The sequence below is a fragment of the Dermochelys coriacea genome, chromosome 5, assembly GCF_009764565.3.
Source record: "Dermochelys coriacea isolate rDerCor1 chromosome 5, rDerCor1.pri.v4, whole genome shotgun sequence".
NCBI lineage: Eukaryota > Metazoa > Chordata > Testudines > Dermochelyidae > Dermochelys > Dermochelys coriacea.
The window spans coordinates 30558793-30583179 of NC_050072.1; the positions used below are offsets into that span (position 1 = coordinate 30558793).

Genomic DNA, 24387 nt, shown 5'->3' on the forward strand with positions numbered 1-24387 from the left:
GCGTTTAGTATCTAGGGGTTCCATTCCAATAACACAATGCAAAACCGGCTCGAGCCCCCACCCAGCGACCTGGGACAAATATATACCATCCCCACTGGGTGCCTCTAAGAGGCAATACTTCCCCTCTTGCAAGCACAGAGTCTCAGTGTAGCAAAAGCCTTTTAATAACAGAGAGAAGCAATGTGGCATTATATTGGGGAAACACCACCAACAGGATTCATAACACAACCCATGAGCAAAAACCCACCCAAGAAAATTGGGCCATGTCCTTTCCCTTTGGTTCTTGAGTCCAGCAACCCAAAAGTCACTCAAAGTCCCAAAAATCCAACAACCCAAAAGTCTGCCCCTGGTCAGTGCAGCCCCAGAGTTCAAAAGTTTATCTGCAGAGTTTTATCTCCCAACCTGGGTGGAGATGAGGGGCTAAGGGGCACCTTACGTGGTCCAAAGCCGATTGCCCCACCTCTCTATGGGGCTCTGCTCTGCTCTACCAGCCATCCCATGAATCGCTTTGCTCTGCCAGCCATCCAGTGAGCTGCTCCGCTCCACCAGCCACTCTGCTTTGCCAGCTGTCCAATGAGCCACTCCAGTTGTCCCACGAACTGCTCTGCAATATATCTTCAGCCCCCCCACTACTTAACACAACAATCAGTGATTTCAGCTCTTAGTAATTTTAGCTCTTTTGTGATTTCAGCTTGCAGTAGGGGAGCCTCAGTGCTGGTGCACCATTGGCCCAAAGTGAATTCAGCTCAGCAACCTGTAACTAGACTCCTAATGAAATCAAAAATAATTCTGATATTTCACAGTGGAGAGAAAAGGAGGTGCAACTAGCATGTGGGGCCTATACCACCAGATATGAATGCCTGTCCCCAGCTTCTGTCAATTCACTGAGTTTTGGAACCCATGTCCCCTGCCTAGCAAGTGCTACTTAGTTGATGGCGAGTCCCTCCATCATAACAAAAGGTCAAGTACAGTTCCACTATCCTTGATTCACATAATCAGGATAACAATTTATTTTTCCTGCCCCAATAACAGAGAAACTGGGGATCCCACAGCAGCCAAAGTGACCATTTGGGCAGCTATGGGCTCATGCTAGGCGGAGTGTATGTGCCTATGCAAATGAGATCAGCCCCTGAAGTTCTTTTCCACAACTTGCCATAACTCACCACCAGATGTTGGGATGGAGCTCCTCCTGACTCTGCTTACATATAGCAGGGGCAGGCAAACTATGGCACGCGTGCCAAAGGCGGCACACAAACTGATTTTCAGTGGCACTCACACTGCCTGGGTCCTGGCCACTGGTCTGGGGGGCTCTGCATTTTAATTTAATTTTAAAATGAAGCTTCTTAAACATTTTAAAAGCCTTACTTACTTTACATACAACAATAGTTTAGTTTATATATTAAAGACTTATAGAAAGAGACCTTCTAAAAATGTTAAAATGTATTACTGGCACATGAAACATTAAATTAGAGTGAATAAATGAAGACTCGGCACACCACTTCTGAAAGGTTGCCAACCCCTGATATATAGCAATGGTAACTATTATCCTTTCTCAAGGCGAGGTTCACAGCTCCATAGGGTATGTCTACACTATGAAATTAGGTTGAATTTATAGAAGTCGGTTTTTTAGAAATCATTTTTATATAGTCGATTGTGTGTGTCCCCACACAAAATACTCTAAGTGCATTAAGGGCATTAACTCGACAGAGTGCTTCCACAGTACTGAGGCTAGCATCAACTTCTGGAGTGTTGCACTGTGGGTAGCTATTCCACAGTTCCCGCAGTCTCCGCCGCCCATTGGAATTCTGGGTTGAGATCCCAATGCCTAATGGGGCAAAAACATTGTTGCGGGTGGTTCTGGGTACATGTTGTCAGGCCCTCCCTCCTTCCCTCCATGAAAACAACAGCAAACAATCGTTTTGCGCCTTTTTTCCTGAGTTACCTATGCAAATGCCATACCACGGCAAGCATGGAGCCAGTTCAGCTCACTGTCACCATATGTCTTCTGGGTGCTGGCAGACATGGTACTGCATTGCTACACAGCAGCAACCCATTGCCTTGTGTCAGCAGATGGTGCAATAGGCCTGATAACCATCGTTGTCATGTCAGAGGTGTTCCTGGCCACCTCAGTAATGTCAGTCAGGAGCGCCTGGGCAGACATGGGCGCAGGGACTAAAATAGGAATGACTCGACCAGGTCACTCTCTTTAGTCCTGCCAGCAGTCCTATTGTACCATCTTATGGTGAACAAGCAGGAGATGAGGCCGGCTAGTAGTCCTATTGCACCATCTTCTGCCAGCCAAAGATGTAAAAGATAGATGGAGTGGATCAAAACAAGAAATACACCAGATTTGTTCTGTATTCATTTGCTCTCCTCTCCCTCCCTCCGTAAAATCAACGGCTGACAATCATTTTGGTGATGTCAGGGGCACCTTGAAAAGTTTAATGGAGATTCAGTCCTGCCTGAAATACTTGGGGGAGGGATAGCACAGTGGACTGAGCATTGGGTTGAGCATTGGCCTGCTAAACCCAGGGTTTTGAGTTCAATCCTTGAGGGGGCCATTCTGTGTGACAGTTGTTTTTGTTTCTCCTTGATGTAAAGCCACCCCCTTTGTTGATTTTAATTCCCTGTAAGCCAACCCTGTAAGCCATGTCATCAGTCACCTCTCCCTCCGTCAGAGCAACAGCAGACAATCGTTCCACGCCTTTTTTTCTGTGCAGACGCCATACCATGGTAAGCATGGAGCCCACTCAGATCACTTTGGCAATTAGGAGCACATTAAACACCACGCGCATTATCCAACAGTATATGCAGCACCAGAACCTGGCAAAGCGAAACCGGGTGAGTAGGCGACGTCAGCGCGGTGATGAGAGTGATGAGGACATGGACACAGACTTCTCTCAGAGCACGGGCCCTCTCAAAGCACAGACTTCTCTCAAAGCATAGGCATCATGGTGCTAATGGGGCAGGTTCATGTGGTGGAACGCTGATTCTGGGCCTGGGAAACAAGCACAGACTGGTGGGACCGCATAGTGTTGCAGGTCTGGGATGATTCCCAGTGGCTGCAAAACTTTTGCATGCGTAAGGGCACTTTCATGGAACTTTGTGACTTGCTTTCCCCTGCCCTGAAGCGCAAGAATACCAAGATGAGAGCAGCCCTCACAGTTGAGAAGTGAGCGGCAATAGCCCTGTGGAAGCTTGCAACACCAGCTACCAGTCAGTTGGGAGTCAATTTAGAGTGGGCAAATCTACTGTGGGGACTGCTGTGATGCAAGTAGCCAATGCAATCAAAGATCTGATGATATCAAGGGTAGTGACCCTGGGAAAAGTGCAGGTCATAGTGGATGGCTTTGCTGCAATGGGATTCCCTAACTGGTGGGGCCATAGACGGAAGCCATATCCCTATCTTGGCACCAGAGCACCAAGCCGGCGAGTACATAAACCACAACGGGTACTTTTCAATAGTGCTGCAAGCACTGGTGGATCACAAGGGACGTTTCACCAACATCAACGTGGCATGGCTGGGAAAGGTACATGACGCTTGCATCTTCAGGAACTCTGGTCTGTTTCAAAAGCTGCAGGAAGGGACTTTCTTCCCAGACCAGAAAATAACCGTTGGGGATGTTGACATGCCTATAGTTATCCTTGGGGACCCAGCCTACCCCTTAATGTCATGGCTCATGAAGCCAGACACAGGTAACCTGGACAGTAGTCAGGAACTGTTCAACTACAGGCTGAGCAAGTGCAGAATGGTGGTAGAATGTGCATTTGGACGTTTAAAAGCGCACTGGCACAGTTTACTGACTCGCTTAGACCTCAGCGAAACCAATATTCCCACTGTTATTACTGCTTGCTGTGCGATCCACAATATCTGTGAGAGTAAGGGGGAGACGTTTATGGCAGGGTGGGACGTTGAGGCAAATCGTCTGGCCGCTGGTTATGCGCAGCCAGACACCAGGGCGGTTAGAAGAGCACAGGAGGGCGCAGTGCGCATCAGAGAAGCTTTGAAAAACAGTTTCATGGCTAGCCAGGCCACGGTGTGAAAGTTCTGTTTGTTTCTCCTTGATGAACCCCCTCCACCTTGGCTCACTCTACTTCCCTGTAAGCCAACCACCCTTCCCTCCTCCCTTCGATCACCGCTTGCAGAGGCAATAAAGTCATTGTTGCTTCATGTTCATGCATTCTTTATTAATTCATCACACAAATAGGGGGATAATTGCCAAGGTAGTCCAGGAGGGGTGATGGAGGAGGGAAGGACAAGGCCACACAGCACTTTAAAACTTATTGAATGCCAGCCTTCTGTTGCTTGGGCAATCCTCTGGGGTGGAGAGGCTGGGTGGCCGGAGCCTATGGAACCTGGGGAGGAGGGCGGTTGGTTACACAGGGGTTGTAGCAGCGGTCTGTGCTCCTGCTGCCTTTCCTGCAGCTCAACCATATGCTGGAGCATATTAGTTTGATCCTCCAGGAGCCTCAGCGTTGAATCCTGCCTCCTCTCATCATGCTGCTGCCACCTTTCACTTCAGCCCTCTCTTCAGCCCGCCACCTCTCCTCCCCATCATTTTGTGCTTTCCTGCACTCTGACATTGTCTGCCTCCACGCATTCGTCTGTGCTCTGTCAGTGTGGGAGGATAGCATGAGCTCAGAGAACATTTCATCATGAGTGCATTTTTTTCACCTTCTAATCTTCACTAGCCTCTGGGAAGGAGAAGATCCTATGATCCTTGAAAAACATGCGGCTGGTGGAGGAAAAAAAGGGACAGTGGTATTTAAAAAGACACATTTTATAGAACAATGGGTACACTCTTTTACGGTAAACCTTGCTATTAACGAAAGTACATGTGCTATGTATGTAATGTTACAAGGTCACATTTTGCTTCCCCCCATCGCGTGGATAGCCCCTCACCCCTTCCCACTCCCGTGGCTAACAGCAGGGAACATTTCTGTTCAGCCACAGGCAAACAGCCCAGCAGGAACGGCCACCGCTGAATGCCCCTTAAGAAAAGCAGCCTATTTCAACCAGATGACCATGAATGATATCACTCTCCTGAGGTTTCAGAGTAGCAGCCATGTTAGTCTGTATTCGCAAAAAGAAAAGGAGTACTTGTGGCACCTTAGAGACTAACAAATTAATTTGAGCATAAGCTTTTGTGAGCTACAGCAGTGAGCTCACTGCTGTAGCTCACAAAAGCTTATGCTCAAATAAATTTGTTAGTCTCTAAGGTGCTACAAGTACTCCTTTTCTTTTTACTCTCCTGAGGATAACACAGCGAGATAAAGAACGGATGTTGTTTGAACGCCAGCAAACATACACTGCAATGTTTTGTTCTGCAATGATTCCTGACTACGTGCTACTGGCCTGGCATGGTAAAGTGTCCTACCATTGTGGACAGAATAAGGCTGCCCTCCCCAGAAACCTTTTGCAAAGGCTTTGGGAGTACATCCAGGAGAGCTTTATGGAGATGTCCCTGGAGGATTTCCGCTCCATCCCCAGACATATTAACAGACTTTTCCAGTAGCTGTACTGGCCGCGAATGCAGGACAAAAACACGCTTGCTTTTAAACCATGTATACTATTTAAAAAGGTACACTCACCAGAGGTCCCTTCTCTGCCTGGTGGGTCCGGTAGGCAGCCTTGGGTGGGTTCAGGGGGTACTGGCTCCAGGTCCAGGGTGAGAAACAGTTCCTGGCTGTCTGGTTTTTCCACTTGCTTGCTGTGAGCTATCTACAATCTCATCATCATCATCTTCCTTGTCCCCAAAATCTGCTTCCGTGTTGCCACCATCTCCATTGAAGGAGTCAAACAACATGTTTGGGGTAGTGGTGGCTGAACCTCCAAAAATGGCATGCAGCTCATCATGAAAGTGGCATGTTTTGGGCTCTGACCTGGAACGGCCGTTTGCCTCTCTGGTTTTCCGGTAGGCTTGCCTCAGCTCCTTAAGTTTCACGCGGCACTGCTTCGGGTCCCTGTTATGGCCTCTGTCCTTCATGCCCTGGGAGATTTTGACAAATGTTTTGGCATTTTGAAAACTGGAATGGAGTTCTGATAGCACGGATTCCTCTCCCCATACAGCGATCAGATCCCGTACCTCCCGTTTGGTCCATGCTGGAGCTCTTTTGAGATTCTGGCACTCCATGGTCACCTCTGCTGATGAGCTCTGCACTCACCTGCAGCTTGCCACGCTGGCCAAACAGGAAATGAAATTCAAAATTTTCCTGTCTACCTGGCCAGTGCATCTGAGTTGAGAGTGCTGTCCAGAGTGGTCACAATGGAGCACTCTGGGATAGCTCCCGGAGGCCAATACCATCTAATTGCATCCACAGTACCCCAAATGTGATCCGGCAAGGCCGATTTCAGCGCTAATCCCCTTGTTGGGGGTGGAGTAAAGAAATCGATTTTAAGAGCCCTTTAAGTTGAAAAGAAGGGCTTTGTCATGTGGATGGGTGCAGGGTTAAATAGATTTAATGCTGCTAAATTTGACCTCAACTCCTAGTGTAGACCAGGGCTTAGTGTGGGTCATCGTCTGTCTGTAGCTGTAGGGGCAGAATCAAAGCATTGAACTGGGGACAAGGAACTAGCCCCAACCCCAACTTCCAGAGAGGACCCCCTCAGCTACGCTTTGTCTCCTGTAGCTACCGGCAGGGCGGGGAATCCAGCACAAGAGAAAGAATTTTTAAAAAAAACCCTGAAAGTGGTGGGTGGTCGCCTGCCTGGAATTAGCACAGTGCCTCCTCCTGCCCTGACTGTTCAGGTTATAGAGTAGGAGGATGGTGAAGGGAGACCAAGGCTATGTTTCTCCTGTGCTGTACCCCTGCCAGAGGGTACAGAAGGAGAGGGTTGTGCCTTGTGCAATCCAGCCGCCTCATCTTCTCAGAAAGGTTTCACTTTGGCTTCCTCCCACAAACCCCAGAGCCAGTTCCCCACTAGGGAGGAGTCTGACAGTCAGAGACCACAAATGTCTCAATGGGTGGTGGAAAAACGAAGAGAGCACTTGAGCCACTAGAGGCAGTTACATCAAAGGGCAGTGGCCCGGCATAGGAAACCATAAGCCAGTCATCTGAATCCACCACAGACAGAGCCAGGAGAGGCCAATGAGACCATTTTGAGTGCATGCTGTCCCATGGCTCAGGTCTTACTTTGGTTCATTGGGCAATTCAGTTTCCTTCTCTTAGCCTCAGGGAAGTCAGGAATTCTGCATGAAGTGGAGAAGAAGGGAATCAGTCTCCCCCTCAGGAAGAAATTTCCTCTTGGGCTAGGGACTTCTTGGATTTGGCACAAAAAGCACCTTTACCTCAGAGGCCACCATCTTGTGAGCCCCAGGCAGAGGCTGCAGTGTCCCCTTACAGGCTTTTTATCCATTCTCAAAAGGACAAAGATAAAGAGATATCTGCTAGCAGAAGAGGTTCCCAGGACTCCTCATCTGACTCAGGTCCCCAATCTCCACCTCCCTTAAGAAATCAAATTATAAAAGGGGGAAAGATTCAAGAAATTAATTCAGAAACTTTAAAGAAAACTGCCCTGTTCTTCTTGGAATAGCAGTTCCACTGACACATCACCAGAAGGACCCAGAACTAGAGGCTCTGCTCAAAGTTTTCATACATGGAAAGAAAAACCATAATAAAGGGAATACATTGTTTAAGCATCTGGTTCTTCTTCATCATCATTTAATTCATTTTCATCCTCATTTTCTGATGAGCTCATTAGAAACTATTCTAAGGAGGAAGAAGAGGACTGCTATAGAAATTACAAAAAAGTATTTTCTAACCAGTTCAAAATCTGAACCACACATTCCCCTTTATATCTTTTTGCAAAAAGTAATAAACGCTGAATCGGGAACACCAGCAAAGTGTATGAAATTGTCCAGGTGTGCCAAAATATTCTACAACACAAACCGTAGCAAACCAGATTTTGTCTCTTTTCCCAAAGTGGACGGGACACTCTCAGCACTAGTCAAAGACACTGCTACCCCAACTCTCTGAGGGTTTCTGCAGCAATGCATTTTGCAAGAGCAGAACTGGCCTGGACTGACAATTTGGCAGCCAGACTGCCAAGAAAAAAGGCTAAGAAATCATTGAGGTTAAGTTTGGAGTTAAAAGAAAATCCCAGTGGCTTCAGCATTCATAGCCAATGCTACCAGGGATTGCTTTGATGTTTTCAGCACATGCTGTGGCCTCCAATGTGGTGACCAGATTGCATCTCTGATTATGAGTCTGGAACAGCGAAGTACAGGCCAAACTCATGATAGTGGCTTTGAAATAGTCAGTTATTTGGGGAGCCATTAGACTAGTGGTTCCCAAACTTGTTCCGCTGCTTGTGCAGGGAAAGCCTCTGGCAGCCAGCTTCCAGCAGCTCCCATTGGCCTGGAGCAGCGAACTGCAGCCATTGGGAGCCGTGACGGCCGAACCTGTGGATATGGCAGGTAAACAAACTGGCCCGGCCCACCAGTGGCTTTCCCTGCACAAGCGGCGGAACAAGTTTGGGAACCACTGCATTAGACATTTAAAATAACCATTTTTTCATTCCAAATCAAGAACAATACATTTTTAATATGTTAGTTTTCCCCTTTTTTCAATTTGTGTTTTTAGTTGGTTCATGAATTTGTCACATTACAGCTTCTGCTGGTTTTGAAGTTTACTCAGCTAATAAAATTAATTTTCTTGATAATTACAATTTTATATTTTTATTTTATTGCTATTAGTTGAACTAAAAGAAGAAGAGCATAAAGAAAAGCTAGAGAAAAAAGAGCTGACAATATTGGACTTAACCAGACAGCTGAGATCTTTAGATAAAGAGAAACAGAATGAGATAATCAAACTGCAGATTGAGGTATGCACTACTGGGAAGAGAGGGTTTCATAAGTTTAAAGACCAAATAGACATGCACCTTGGATAGATTTAGAAGAGTCTATGTAAAGAAAAGGGTTGAGATTAGCATTTACTAGTGTAATTTGGATCCTCACAGTTTTAAAATTTAAAGAGGCAGATCCACAGGTGGTATAAATTGTCATAGTTCAATGAGCTTCATCTGAGCTGAGGATAAACCCTCCAAAGTTGGCCAGTACAGAAAATGTTGAGATCTGTTCTCTCCTCCATGTACACATGTAACTAACTACCATTAACAAATGGGGGATATGTCTGTATTTTAAGAATAATATAACCGATTATGTTGTTTTTGAGAAAGGTAGAATTGTTTTAAGTACAACTGTTATGCCCTCTTTGAAAATTTTGCCCTATATGTTTTTGAGCACCTAGAGGGATGAAAAAAATGCTTTTGTTTTTTGCTTATTTTTTCAAATGTTTATAGTTCCTGTAATGTTTGGAAGATGTCTTTACTTAAAAATGTTGAGCGCTTGAGGCCCTGATCCAGCAATGCACTGGCAGCAGCCCATTGATTTCAGAGGAGCGCTGCATAGGTACTGTAAGCTTCAGGACTGGAGCTTTATTTAAGCGCTGAGGGTTTAAAGCCACTGCACTGCTACTGAAAAACTAAGCAAAGATTTCTCATGCTCTAAATGTTTTAAAAAAAAAATAGGGCATGAACTTCTGGTTGGGATGAGCTCTCCTCAGGACCCAAGTTTGGGGCTGGTTTAATTAAGAGTATGCAATGCCTTCTTTTGTCCAGACACTCTCCCTACAGTTGGGGAAAATCCTCAGCTGGTTGGCAAACTAATATTATGGCCCCCCTGAACCACCAGAATCAAGGGTCTGGGCCTATATTTTTAAAGGGACACTGTCAACTTATAATCGTATTAATTTTTAATTTTAAAAAACTAATTGGATCACCCTGACCGTTTTAATTTTAAGGTACAACATTATGGTGCAAAAACATGTGGAAATTATGCCTATTTTTATGAAAATGTTTTCTTCTGTTGGGTCAGTGTAAATATTAGGGATTTTTGTCCTTTCCTTTTGTTTCAGTTCAATGCTAAATTAGCAAGAGTTCAGAATAAAACAACAAAATCATATCCAGATACCACTGTCTTGCCTCAAAACATATACAGAAGGGTATGTGTTTTTAATAGCTTTTTCCTAAAAATGTCTGTGGGTTGCAAATACTGTTGCTACCATATGTTTATATAGAGTATCTAGCTGGTATTTCTGTATGAGATGCAAGGTTTTAAAGTGCAGCTTGCTTTGAAAAGTGACTTTGTAAAAATGGCAATGTGCCGCTCCTTGTTTATTGTGCCACCATGGCTCCAAACCATATTGCTCATTTACCAAGTAAAACAATGATTTTTCTATGTATCTGAAAGTGAAGCTTTGATCCTTCCAGCTCATGTGTCATTCCCAGCACTAAAGATTCTAGGGGACAGATTCTATCAATTACTCCTATACAACCCCAGTGTGTTAAGTGGAGGCTCCAAAGAGAGGCATAATTTGCCTCAGTCAGACCACCAGTATCCTGTCCAACTAACAATGTCCAGAAGGAGGAAGCAACAACCAGTGGATTTGATTGCAGTGTGCATCCCCCAATTAAGGGCCTGATCCAAAGCCTATTGAAGCCTGCTGACTGTCTTTCTATTAACTTCAATAGAGTTTGGATCAAGCCCTAAATATTCCTGTATATAGCTGTCACATGTTGGCAGCTATGCACGACGTGCAGCCCCACCATAGCCTTCCAGCTTTCATTGATTATGTTCTTTCCAGTATGATGATGTCACGGTTACCACAGAACCATTCTGGTGCCAGCTTATGGAGGTCAGGGGATAGGATTGAGGATTTACTATTTATTATTATATATCTTAAAGTGTATGTAATAATAATAAACTCTGAAAATTTTAAACATAGCACCAGGCGGGTTTTTTTAAGTATATGCATGATCCCTTGCTTCAGGGACTTAATTTTACTGCCATTTGCACATAACCTTCAAATAAGCTTGAATTTTTTTGTAGATGTTTAAATATATTTTGTTAAAATAATACCCATACACAATCAAACATCTACTATTGCTTTCATTCCAGTGTAAGGTGAGGATTGTGGGATTTAAGATTGGCCATGTACTAACAAAGCACTTAAGCACATGTTTAACTTTACCTTGAATTGTCCTTTTGACTTCAATGGCAGTATTCGTATGCTTAAAGTTAAATTGTGCATTGTGCACATGCTTTTCTAGATTAGGGCCATTAGGTTGTCAAAGAAAGAGGATTTTGTGAGAATTATCCTTGTAAAATACATATTATTATGTTCTCTTTATTGTACTTAGGATAATTTTTCATTAGTAGCATCATGTTGTGTTGATACAGTGGAGTCACATCATACACGCATTTAACTTATGTGAATTCAACTATATGCGCATGGCAAAAAAAAGAGAGACAACAATAACTCATGGTGGTGGAGTACTGTACAGGAGTAGACGGCAGAGCGCTCGGGGTCGATTGCTGCCCGCCGGGCTAGTGAGCATCTCGCTGTGTGATTCTAGTGTTTAAAGATACGTATTTTTTGCACAACATGGCCCCAAAACACAATCCAATTACTTCATCTGGTACTCAACCGAAGAAACAGCGATCTGTTCCAATGCTGAAGGAAAAACTGGCTGTGCTGGACTTATTGAGAGACGGTATGTCAGTCTCCAATGTGGCACGTAAATATGGCCGCAACGAATCTAGCATCTGTGCCATCAAGATGAGAGAGAGAGAAATTTGTCAAGCTGTGGCATCAAGTGCTCCAATAACTGCTAAGGTAATAAGCCAGGTGTGTGATAAGACTTCAGTGAAGACTGAAAAGGCATTAAACTTTTGGCTGGAAGACATGAACCGTAAACCTGTGCCTATCAATGGCAACACATTGTGAGAAAAGGCTCTTAACTTCTATGCACTGTTCAAACCTCCCGCCGAAGAGGGACAGCCTTCTGATGAGAACCAATTCAAAGCCAGCCAAGGTTGGCTTAACAGTTTTAGGAACCGCTTCAACCTCAAAAATGTGCAGACTACTGGTGAAGCTGCATCTGCCAATGAAGAGGCAGCAAAAGCCTACCCCGAACAATTAAAGAAAATCACAGAAGAAAAGGGCTATCTTCCCAAACAAGTTTTTAATGCTGACGAGACTGGGCTCTTCTGAGGGAAAAAAAATGCCCAACTGCACTTACACTTTGAAATCAGAAAGACAAGCCCCCGGCTTCAAAGCAGTTAAAGACCGTGTGACTGTGTTGTTTTGTGGCAATGCGGCTGGGCATTTAATAAAGCCGGGCTTGCTCTACAGGGCTTCAAATCCCTGTACCCTAAAAGGCAAGAACAAAAATCTCCTGCTGTGTTCTGGCAATCAAATAAAAAGTCTTGGGTGACGGTGCATTATTTCTGGATTGGTTCCACAAGTGTTTCATTCCAGAGGTCAAGCAGTACCTTGAAGAGGAAGGACTCGACTTTAAAGTGTTGCTGGTCATAGACAATGCTCCTGGCCATCCTGAGGCACTCCGGTTTGCACATAACGACGCTGAAGTCATCTTTCTCCCTTTTTTATTCTTTCATTCTTGTGTCTCTCTCTCTTTTTGACTATACGTGATTTTCGCCTTACACCCTGACTTTAGAACCTAACCCCCGCGTAAGATGCGACTCCACTGTACACCTATGCTGTATTTCAGTTCCAAATTTTAATTACCACAACATTTTATTTATATTTCTATAGAAACTTCAGCATCTCCAGGAGGAAAAAAACAAGGAAATTGAAATTCTCCGTAACACTATTAAAGACTTAGAGCAACGACTCAGCAGTGGCCCAGATTCTCTCCTCAAACGAAGGCGGTTTTGAGAGTAACTTTTAATATGCAGTACTGAAATAGTTTCTTGATTTAATACAACTGAAAAATATATTATAAATGCAATAGCCCAAGCTATGTACTTGGAAAGTGAAAACAAAATATAAGGCAACTCTGGAATGCCATCTATTTTTTATTGAAAACTCCCTTATCAAATATACCATACATCTATATTCTCCTTATATTCAGTACTGCTTTCTTGCTTATTAGCGTTCACCATAAAAGGATTCAGGTTTTGTAGGAGACACAGTTTCCCTATTAAACCATCATTAACTATGGCATGTGCTTTCAAAGCATTCATCTCTATTCTCTTTTCTTTCTTCCATGATCCTTCAAATTAAACACGTTGTTTTCAGTTCAGTTAAGGTAGTCAAATTGTAAGAATAACTACACCAAGAGAGACATTATACAAGTTTCATTCGTAAGTTACATTAATAATCTATATATATATATATATATATATATATATATATATATATGGCTAAATTTAACCCTGGCATAAATAGGTGCAATTCAGTGAGAGTTGTGTTTGCTTATATCAGGATTGAATTTGATTCATAACCTTGTTTCATGACCTGATTCCACATCAAGATCTACTAACACTGCCCCCTGTGCCCATGCAGAATCCAATTGTCTTCAGTAGGGCTTCACAAAGGTACAGGAGTCCTTGCTAATGGATACTGATACAGGATCTGGTCCTTAAACTATAAGAATATCAAAGAGTACAAAAATTATTACTTTTGAAGAATGCAATTTTTGGCATCTAGTTTACAGCTGAAATAAAATATTGTTATGGCAAGTTGCTCTTGAATAAGCTTTTTGTGTGTATCAAAAACAGTATGATTGGATCACTTTCATAGCTCCTTTTTTAGTTGAGAAAAAAATTAACTTTTTAATATTTCCTGTTCTTCAGAAATAAGTAATAAAACATTATTAGAATGTCTTTTCTGCCTTTCTTCTATTCTTGGTTGCTAAATATCAAACAGACGCCCCTAGGTTATAGTTTATGCTTCTGTCCTCATTAATGCAAGCAGAATATTAGGAGAGAAACGAGAAAGACATATTAACCAAATACTGTAGACACTCTTCAACTAGCACTGAAAAAACAAGCTATGGCTTAGGTAATTTTTTAAAAAACCCAGAAAAATAACCCTCTACTGATGGTATTGTAACACACATCAAATTGTTTTCAGTCTTATATTTTAACTTCTCTACGCTTCTCCATTTCCTGTCTAGGGTATTAATCTGATACGTTTGAAGTTTGTTATTACAAGTTGTATTATAATTAAATGCATTAAAATTGAAGGGATCTTTCCTGATGTTAAAATGTTTAGTTTGCTTTTCATGCTCAGTTTCCTGACTTTCCGTCTCACTGTCAGGTGTCAGATGTTTCATGCTCACTTGCTGCTGGTGAACGTCAAGCAGCTGTGGGCAGACGTCACTGTCAAGATTCAGTGATGGTCTCTGCTAACAGCTGGCCATGTCACCTGCAGGAAGATGGGAGTTCTTCCTGACAGTGTCAGGTGGCTGCATTTCCTGATTCTTCAAACAACAGGTGTCTGCAGTGTCAACATCAGCTACTAGAAGTTGACTGTGACACTTTCTGCCAGTTTCAGGTTAACTGATTCTTTCAGCTGGCAGTTCCTTTTTTTCAAAGCCTCTTAACTTGTGTAGGAACATTCCCCACTTCTCTTTGTGGGGCAGTTTCTACATTTGGTTGACTACCTTTCTGACCCTGTCTATTACGACCCACAACCCTGTTATAACGTTGACTGCTCTGGTGGGAATGATGTCTTGGAGCTTGAGCAGAATCCTGTTGAGTCTGATCTTCTGAAAGCTGGAACCCTTCCTGGTGGTGGTGCCTGTGTCCATGATGTCTTTGTTGATTGTGGTGGTGTGAATGGTTGTTGTGTGGCTTCGGTGCTTCTTCAGCTGGCTTTTCGTCTGCTGTCTGAGATATGTTTTTGCATATATCTTCAACAACTGATGTCTGGAAAATATAAGTTCATACAATAAAAATGTATGAAGAATCATCTGAAGTAAACAGGGTTAGTTTTAAAATCTCAATTAACTGATGTCATTATTACAGTAACTGAAAACAAAAACTTAATCAAATCAACATAAAATATTGTCATTGCTTAGGTATTTTTGTTCAAGTTATCATTTTTAAATATGTTTTTGAAAGCCATATCTGTAACATGAACAAATTAAAGGCTAGATTTTGTTGCAGTAGGGCAACCTGCATAACAGCTCCCAGCACTCACGGGAGTGCTGGAACTTTGCAAAAGATGGTCTCACCAGAAGTAAGCTGGCATGGAGAAGGAGAAGGAGAAGGAGAAGCAGGTCAGCTGACTAGGGGAATTTTTCAGCATCTCAAAGGGTATCATCAATTGCTGCCCCCCATTGTAGAAGAGGAGCTGAGGAGGAATTGTGCCTCTGAGGGCTTTCTCTGAGGCATAGTGTCTCCCTATGTCCCCCAGGTGCATTATGCGTATACTCTGCCACTTACTTCAGGCTGTGTCTTAATGGCACAATTTAGCCCTAAATATTTCACTCTGATACGGCCAAATTGCACAGCCCATTGGTTGGCTTCATATTCCCCAGATGACAAGAATAGGCACTGGCCCTTCTGCTGCCTATCAACTAGCAGCACGAGCAGTGGTTGCATTATGCATATCAGCAAATCACTAAGGTTAATGGGTAATATCCTGGCCTCATTAAAGTCAATGACTTCACTGAGACCAGGGTTTCACCCAATATGTACAAATTACACATCCAACCTAATTTCCATTGACTTCAATAAAGCTAGGTTTTCACCCATACAATTCAACAGTAAAACTATCATTGGCTTCAGCAGGACCAAGATCAGGCCTAAAGGCAAATTCAGAAGTGCTCAAAATAAGTCAAATGTGACATTTTATAGTTTACAGAGGTATTAATGATCATTTCAAAAGTTAGGAAGTGTCTAGAGAATGTCACATTAATTAGAAAGACGAGAATCTCAGAACTCTGTTGGTTTTCTGTTTTGCTGATTATACACACAACTAAGTAAACAGAATTGGCAGCCAAGCCAGGATTTAGATTTCTCAAAATGATTCACATTTTTACACAAGGGCAGCAATTTAGCCCTTATATTTCAATCTTTTCTGAGCTCAAGTTGATCCATTTTGAAAAATGTGTAACAAATTACTTAATAATTGAGGAGTCATAAAATGGCCAGGTTGGTGAACAATGGCTTTTGGGATTAATCAGGTAGAAATAGTTCCTTTAAACATCAGTCAATCTCACTTCCCCTCCCAATATATTTATATATATAAAAAAAGAATAAAATTAGGAAAATACCATATAAGAACAATTTCCACACTTGTATTCACAGTATGCAATCTTAATAGATTCTTCCACATATGGGAAAGTCAGGAAGCTATAAGGCAGACCAAGATGATACACCAGACGGCCACACCTAAGAAGAGAATGAGATTTACAGTTATACAAAAAACCCAGAAAATATTACTATTATTCTTTGTGTTACTGTACTGCCCAGGAGCCCTAGTCATGGACCACGACCCCACTGTGCTGTACAAGCACAGAACAGAAAGATGCTCCCTGTCCCCAAATGTTTACAATCTATAATGTGCAGTTTCAACATATTGCAAATGTAAATTTAATTCTGTAAAAATAGAACTCTTCCTTACACCCAGCTCTGCCTGAATAAAGACTATGGGCCAAATCCTAGGAATGTTCTTAACAATAAGACAAAAACAGTTGTCAATCTGATACATGGGGGTGGCGAAGACAACAGTAGCCGAAACACCATGCACACGTTCCTCTCCAGGAAAAAGATCATTGCAGTTAGTCCTCAAAACTTCCCAGCAGGAGGGATTGTGGACAAGCTAGGGGTGTAGTTGGTGCATCCATGCACTGCGCTGGGTGAAAACTCCATATGTAGATAGGAGCCTTGAGTTACACCTGCTTCTTGTTTCCATGCTGCATGAAATGGCACAGACAGGGTACTCAGATGGGGCTGAGGTTTAGTTCATCAAACCTAGGATGTTTTCACATGAGGAAAATATGTTTATTTGGACTTTGCTCTATGCTCCAGGATTTGGCTGTAGATAAGGACATTGACCTACGATACTGTTAACTCATCTACATAGTTATTTCTTTTTTAAAAAACCCTATTTAAGCAACACAAATATTTTCTTTCTACTCAATAAACCCACAAATGTCTAAATGGATTTACCCCTCCTTTTCTCACACAGACAGCCTTTTAGGTTCAGATTAAATATGCTAAATAAATTTTCAGTGTAAATCAGACTCAGAATCAAATGTCCTAGTGTTATGTAAATATAAAAAATGAGCAAGTGTGATTGGAATCCTAGACCAAATTCTGCTCTGTTACTCTGATCTAAATCCAGAGTAACTGCATTGAAAAGAATGAAGCTATTCCAGATTTACACTGATTTAAATAACAGCAAAATTTGGTCCATATTAGTTATTCTCTGACTGTAAAAGGTGAAAAAGACTTTACTTTGCTTAATGGCATTTAAAAAACCGAATATGATGCACTTGTTATGAGATAAAGGGCTTTTGGCAAGCAAATGAAAAAATACTCATTCTGTTGGGTTACAAAATACAACACTAAATTAATATAAAGCATTTACTAATTTCTCCTTTATATACAGACCTGTCATAGATAAGAAAATCATCTTTGTTTCCGTTTAAAGTAGTCCAGACATCAGTTTGATTCTCATCCTGCTGGTATACAGTAATATTCTCCGATACCTTCTCCTTCAGTGTGTGAATTTTCAGTTGGGAATGGATTCCTTGATGATTAACCACCATGTATGAGATATTGACCAATCCTTCATTCTCTAACTTCACTCTCAGGTCTTCCAATCTGATGGAGATTTTAAAAGAAAAAGGCAAGAATTATCTTTTTTTCTTGAGAAATAAAGTATGCTTTTTAAATGGACATTTGCTTTTATGGATCAATGATTTGCCTTGATTTATCTGAGAGCTAATAATTCCAGTTCTTCCATTGCAATCATTGATTTCAAGCAGGGTCATTAAAATCAATGGGAGCATTGACATTGTCAACAATGTCCTTTGTATTATGCCTAGGATTGGATCATATAAGAGTACACACTGTAGCTGACTGATACAGTACCCTATCCTTTAATATATTTTACATACATAGGTAAAGCAGATGCATTTATTTAATTGATCTTTCCATTTCAATTCCTTTGTTTTTTTTACTGATATAGATTTAGATATTTAATCTATTGGGTATATTTGAGTGATAATTGATTAATGACCAAATACTGGTGTGACATCTGAGTGCATGTACAGTCCAAACATAGCAGAAACAGTGCCTCACTATAGATGATCAAGAAGGGGTACCTACAACGAAGGGCTGCTAACTCTCCCACTCTTTTGGATGACATAACAGCTACTCAATAAGTCAGAAAAAGCATATGGTAGCCATTGGAATAAAAGGGGGAAATAGAACTTATGCAGGATGTGGTTGTGTTACTAATGATCTTCTTCAAGAATTACAGGATAAGCAAATTCATTTCCCTAAAATTGGCGATGCAAGAGTTCCGACTTTGATACATAGCAACAGTGTGGTCATACTTTCATACCCTCCTGAAATGGATGTACAGTGTTCTTTAAGCATTTGCTCTGTAAACTGAATGAATGTATTATTAACTACCATACAATGAAAATTCTTCATTACCCAGAGCTTGAAATCCTCTGGTCCATTATAAAATTTGGTTTTCTAGGGTCAGAGTCTACTCCATTGAAGTTAGTGGCAAAACTCCCATTGTCTTAAAGTAGGCCAGAATCCCATCCCTAGTTTTTCAAATCCAATTACTGAAAAACTCATAAAGACCATTGTAATATTAGCACTGTGCAACCTATAGAAGGGTTTAAAAGAGTCAGGCTGTGAAACCAGCTCTGTACGTTTTCAACTCAAAGTGATTTCAGAGCTGCAATAGGAATCCAAGTTATGAGCAGGGGGAGCAACTACTGCTTGATTCCATCTGAAAGAATTGTCTGACTCTTGTGGTGATGATTTTTTTGTATTCTGGTAGGGTCCACAGACTCCAGCCCCATTGTGCTAGGTACTGTATGAACATGTAAAAAGACAGGCCAAGGATTCCAGAGACTATCTCCTATAAGTTGACCCTTACTCATATGGGGAAAAATACATTAAAAATACCAGCTTTCATGTGTCTTTTTCCATTAGAATTTGAATAAAGATTATTTATCTTGAATAAAGAATATCCATCCTACTTATGCTTTTATGTACAGTAACTCCTCACTTAAAATCATCCCGGTTAACATTGTTTCGTTGTTAAATTGCTGATCAATTAGGGAACATGCTTGTTTAAAGTTGTGCAATGCTCCCTTCTAACGCTTTGTCCACTGCTTGCAGGAAGAGCAGCCCGTTGGAGCTAGCTGGTGGGGGCTTGGAACCAGGGTGGACCGGCAGCCACCCATCAAAGTTCTCTGTGTGGCAGCCGCCCAGCAGGCTATCAATTACCGGCAGTTCAGCTGTCCCTCCCCCCACTGCCATGTGCTGCTCCTGCCCTCTGCCTTGGAGCTGCTCCCAGGAGCCTCCTGCTTGCTGTGCGGGGGGCCTAATGTCAGGGTTTCCCCCTCCCCCCTGCTCCTGCACCCCACTTACGCCATCTCCATGGGGGTGGGGACGACACAACAGGGCTCAGGAGGGAGGGAGCTTCCTGGTCCTTGAGCTGCTGTCTCAACTTGCTGAGCTACTTAAAAAGGCAGTGCACTTAGAGTGAGATCAGCCTATTTAAAGGGGCAATGCGCTGTGTGTCTCTGTCTCTGTCTGCCATGCTGTCTCCCCTCCCTCCATTCATGCTGCCTTGTAGAGTGTGAGGCTACATTAACAGCAATGGGTTAATCCTTGAGGGCTCAGCCAAAAGCTAGTTCATCATTTAGCAACAAGGCATTCCCTCAGAAATATCCCACCCTCTTCCACCCTCTGACTTCACCACCTCAACCAAGCTTCACAATCGTCATCGCTGTGTACAGTATTAAACTGTTTGTTTGTTTAAAACTTATAGTGTGAGCTGTATGCCTTGTGAAAAAAATTTCCCTGGAACCTAACCCCCACCCCCATTTACATTAATTCTTATGGGGAAATTGGATTCGCTTAACATCATTTCGCTTAAAGTCACATTTTTCAGGAACATAATTACAACGTTAAGCGAGGAGTTACTGTACAGCTTACCTCTGCTGATCGCAAAAAGAGAGTGAAACATATAAAGATCTCTCTATTTCAGGTAGTCTTTTACATATGTGAGAAATATGATTTTACTCAGCTTCAATATCTCTGCCAAATTACTAACTAAGGAGTCAGAGATAGTGGCAGTTTGAAAGAACTAGCGAATCTCAGGTCATCCCTTTATTTTTTCTTTTATCAACTCAAGAAACCATTCTGTATTTCAACCAGCTGTTTACAATGAAATTCAGCACTGCCTGTATTCGACCCTGATTTCTAGCAATGAAGGGCTTGACCACAGGTGTAAATGATGACTACGCAAGGAGCAAGGCACTGGAGAATGAAGCCCACTGATGATCGCCTTAACACAGATGGAAGGGTATGCTCATAAATGGATGAATCTTACCATGCATTGCAAATGAAATGGAGACCCCTGAATGTTAGGGCCAGAATTTGCAAAGGAGCCTGAAGGCGTAAGCACCTTTGAAAACCATATCCCACAAGACTCACCTTAAGCTTCATTCTGATTTCAGATGGATCTTTCTCTTAGGGACTGGTTTTGCAGTGAAAATAGGATCAAGCCCTTAAAGAGTAGCTAGTCTGGCTGACAGCTTCCGAATGTATTGCCATTTTCTTTTGTATTAGTTTGTTTACCATTACTGATCTAGGGACTACTCTTAGTAATGAGTAATGCTAGGAAGACTCTGTAGGATCAGGCCCTAAATCACATCTCAGTGCAGTGGTTCTCAAACTTTTGTATTGGTGACCCCTTTCACACAGCAAGCCTATGAGTGTGAACCCCCCCAATATATTAAAAACACTTTTTTTTATATTTAACACCATTATAAATGTTGGAGGCAAAGCGGGTTTGGGGTAGAAGCTGACAACTTGTGACACTACCCCCCCCAGTAATAACCTCGTGACCCCCCCCCAGGGGGGTCACCACCCCCAACTTGAGAACCCCTGTCTTAGTGGGAATATAGCTCTGGAGGAACTGTTTCTGCTGGGTTTGCTAGGGTTCATTTGCATTTGTGTGGCCTAAGATCTTAAAGGTCTATTTTGGTTTTGGTTTTATTAATGAAGATTTGGTTGTTGTTTATATTTACATGGTGGTAATTGGAAGATGGCAAAACTTTTAAATGGTTGCTTCATCTACCAATGAATACTGAGGCAGTGTTTTAAGAATCTGAGTCACAGGGACGGATTTGTCCATCTAGGAACTCGGTCAATGGAGCTGCACCTGTCACGGGTCCTGTTTGGTACACAAGCAGGTAAAGAAGCCATAAATAAGTGACCATATCGATCTATAATATAAAATCTTTGCATTCATGTTGTAATTAAATAGCTGAGTTTTAAAAACTGCTCCGTCCCATTTTCAGATGTACTTGGAAGAGACAAATGTCCTTACCTGGAAGCCTGCAGCAGGCACAAATATCAGCTGGCTTGGAGGAGCGCTACCACTGTCACTGAGCCCCTAGAATTTAGCATTGGACTGTGCTCCTCGATATGCCATTCTGGTGGTTCTTTACAATGGGCACTTGAACCCTGGCTCTCTGTCCCTCCTCCTGGGAGGAGACAGAGAACCAGGGCCAGCCCCAGCCCTCCCCACATGGCTGGGCTTCAGCTGAAAATGAGAGAAAACAAAAGAAATGAGATACGTGCACAGAGCAGTTCCAGTTGCTGAAATTCTCATAACAAAACCAGCAGGCCATTAACTCTCTGGGGCTCACACATAAAGTAAGCTCAGAATTTGGCCCATTATATTTATTGCTATTGGCAATATTTCTTTGATTCCATGGAAAGCACTAATGGATAACCTTGATATTTTCTTGATTGAAAACAGGACAATCTAAGTATTCCAACCAGTTGGGTGACCCTTTATATTAACTAGACAAATTGAGTTGTTCCCTACTCCTATTTCTTCTTCTTATCAAACTGCAATTTTAATGACTGCAGAACTGACTCCAGTTCTGCTGCTTTTGACTTATTTGTGCATTGACGTCAATGGTGCTATGCCAATTTACACCAGGTGGAGATCTGGATCATTGGTCCAAATCAATCTGGAGTGCAATTCCATTGACTTCAAAGTAGTTGCCCCAGGGGTATATGTTGGCCCATAGCAAATACTATACAAACTGGGAGCAGAATAAAAGAGTCCAGAATTTTTAGAAGATTTTTTTTTTCAAATTTGGACCTTAGCCAGAAAAAGCTCTAAAGAAGGCAGACACCAGAGACAATTGAGCAACAAAGAAAAGGAAATGAAAAATCCAAAGTTTCAGGATTCCCTATATCTCACAAAACCTCTTGCATGCACCCAGGGCATCTTATATTTGTGATCATCATAAAACATAGAAATATTGTATAACCTCTTTTTCTCCCAATGATACATTAACATAACACCCTTTGGCTTATTGTGTTTAGAAATCATGCATTATCTAGGAAAGAAACTGAAAAACTACTCTTTTCCCCCTCACAGGCTGCAAGATTGTATTGGATATCCCACAGCCCCATTCACAACAGAATCTGATCAGATGCACCGTTGTGCTCTGTGATGTAACATACATAATACATGAAACTCATATACATAATATACGTTTTCATCAACCCCAGAGCATTCCAATACAAAGAAAGTTTTGTATTACCAATCTCAGGCAGACAGACGAAACTGCTGCAAGCCAGCCTTATTGTCAGACTCCATATTTCCTGACTTTTCTTTCCTCCAATTCTGTAGAAGCAATCTGGTAAAATACTTTAGGGATGAAATTATGGAACCATTGACTTCAGTGGAGCCAGAATTTCATTCCAGGTCTCTGCACACACTTGGATAACTGCATCCCTTTCATGTGATTCTCTTGCAGACATGTACAAAACATCAGGACATGCCAGGATTGTTCCATGACTTTAGCATTCTGCAGTGTTGGCACACAATGCCCAACAACAGTTTGCCAAGCCCCACAGACTGGAAATAATTTTTGTTCTGAATTACACTTTCTTCTATATTTCAATTTTTTTAAACAGCCATTTGAGTTAGTTTCAAATGGAACTTTCTAGCTCCCCAATCAATCTCTACAACCAAAGAAACAAAGGAACACTTTGCAGAACCAGAAATCACAACGATATTTTATAGCAAAACAACACACTTACTCTGTTTCCGCTTTGGTTGGCTGCTCTGCTTGACTCCGCTTTGCAGGAGTAAGCAGCCTCAGCAACTGCTGCTCTCTGGTATTTATACTTGCCTTGTTTATCTCACTTCTCCGATGTGGTTCAAAGTTCGGGGAACTCATTGGAAACGACCTTGCAAGCAAAGCAAAGCCTTTTAGCTAAAGCAACCAAACCCTTTCTTGATTAACTCACTGAAAGTAGCAATCATTTATCATTCAGCAGGGAGGTATTTTTATACAAACATGAATATCAAGTTATGCAGTTTGACAGCCACCCCAGTGACTTGGAGGCAGTGGTACAGTTGGAGAAGGGGGATGGCTTGAAAGTCAAATTCTTTACCTAACAGACTACAGAGGGAAAAGATATATACACATTTGCTGAGCCAGCAAGTTTTTGCTTTCATATCCTTTAGCTCTTATTTGTCTTAGATTGTGGTGTACCCTGCCTTAGTACGTGTAGAAAGGTAACCTTCCTTGTGAACAACTGTTGTCAATTACTTCCATTTGCTTTTAAAATTGTGTTTCTGCATATAAACAACACTCTGTGTTGCTTTTATATTTACTCCTGTTGAAGGAGATGGGCCAGATCCTCATCTGATAGAAATTGGTGTAGATCCATTGAAGCCAATGGACCTATGCTGATTTACAACAGTTTTCTATTCTGTTCTATGCTATATAGGTTCTTGCACTGCTCTTATCACTTTAGTATCTGAGCACCTTCTGGTAGTGCATTAAGTGGTGTGACTAACAACTGTCACATGTCATCATCTTTCTTTCTCTCTCTATAATATAAAAGCTTTGCATTCATGTTGTAATTAAATAGCTGAGTTTTAAAACTCTCTCTCATCTTCTCTCTCATCTCCTCCCCAGGGCAACAGTTGTGTGCGCCATTTTGTTTTGGTACAGTATTGGGTTTGGTTTTTAAATATCCACATTGTTCTGTGTCTAGGTTAGGGAAGGCAAGGTCAAAGAATGTGCCTTGAACTTAGCATGGAAGGTGGTGAGGTTTGTGTTGGTCCTTAGTTCCTGGGGGAGTTCATTCCACAACCTTGGACCAGCCCCCAAGAAAACTCTGTCTCCTGCATAAATCACCTTTACTCTTATGGTAGAAAGTTCCATTGTGCCAGAGGAGCAGCTTTATTGACCATGGTCCTTAACCCCGAGCTTTAGACTCTTTTAGATAGCTTGGGCCCAGGTCACTGAGCACTTCGAAAGTAAGGACTGAA

At 42.2% G+C, this 24387-nt stretch overlaps 2 protein-coding genes across 2 annotated transcripts in view; one reads left to right on the forward strand and one right to left on the reverse strand.

The window, feature by feature from the left end:
• The window catches only part of CCDC152 (coiled-coil domain containing 152), a 31793-nt gene extending 18938 nt beyond the window's left edge, over nucleotides 1–12855 (forward strand). The window contains exons 6-8 of the mRNA XM_038402579.2: nucleotides 8697–8824; nucleotides 9916–10002; nucleotides 12619–12855. Coding sequence (XP_038258507.1) covers nucleotides 8697–8824; nucleotides 9916–10002; nucleotides 12619–12741 — 338 coding nt within the window. The 3' untranslated portion in view covers nucleotides 12742–12855. The remainder of the gene's footprint in view (nucleotides 1–8696; nucleotides 8825–9915; nucleotides 10003–12618) is intronic.
• A 741-nt stretch (nucleotides 12856–13596) lies between these two features.
• On the reverse strand, nucleotides 13597–23386 carry LOC119855810 (selenoprotein P). The gene is made up of 5 exons (XM_038402578.2): nucleotides 23145–23386; nucleotides 21409–21624; nucleotides 17433–17645; nucleotides 16091–16208; nucleotides 13597–14738 (listed from the first exon to the last, which is right to left on the reverse strand). Exons 2-5 carry the CDS (start codon nucleotides 21609–21611, stop codon nucleotides 14379–14381), a joined length of 894 nt encoding a protein of 297 aa, XP_038258506.1. The 5' UTR covers nucleotides 21612–21624; nucleotides 23145–23386; the 3' UTR covers nucleotides 13597–14378.
• Nucleotides 23387–24387: the final 1001 nt, after the last annotated feature.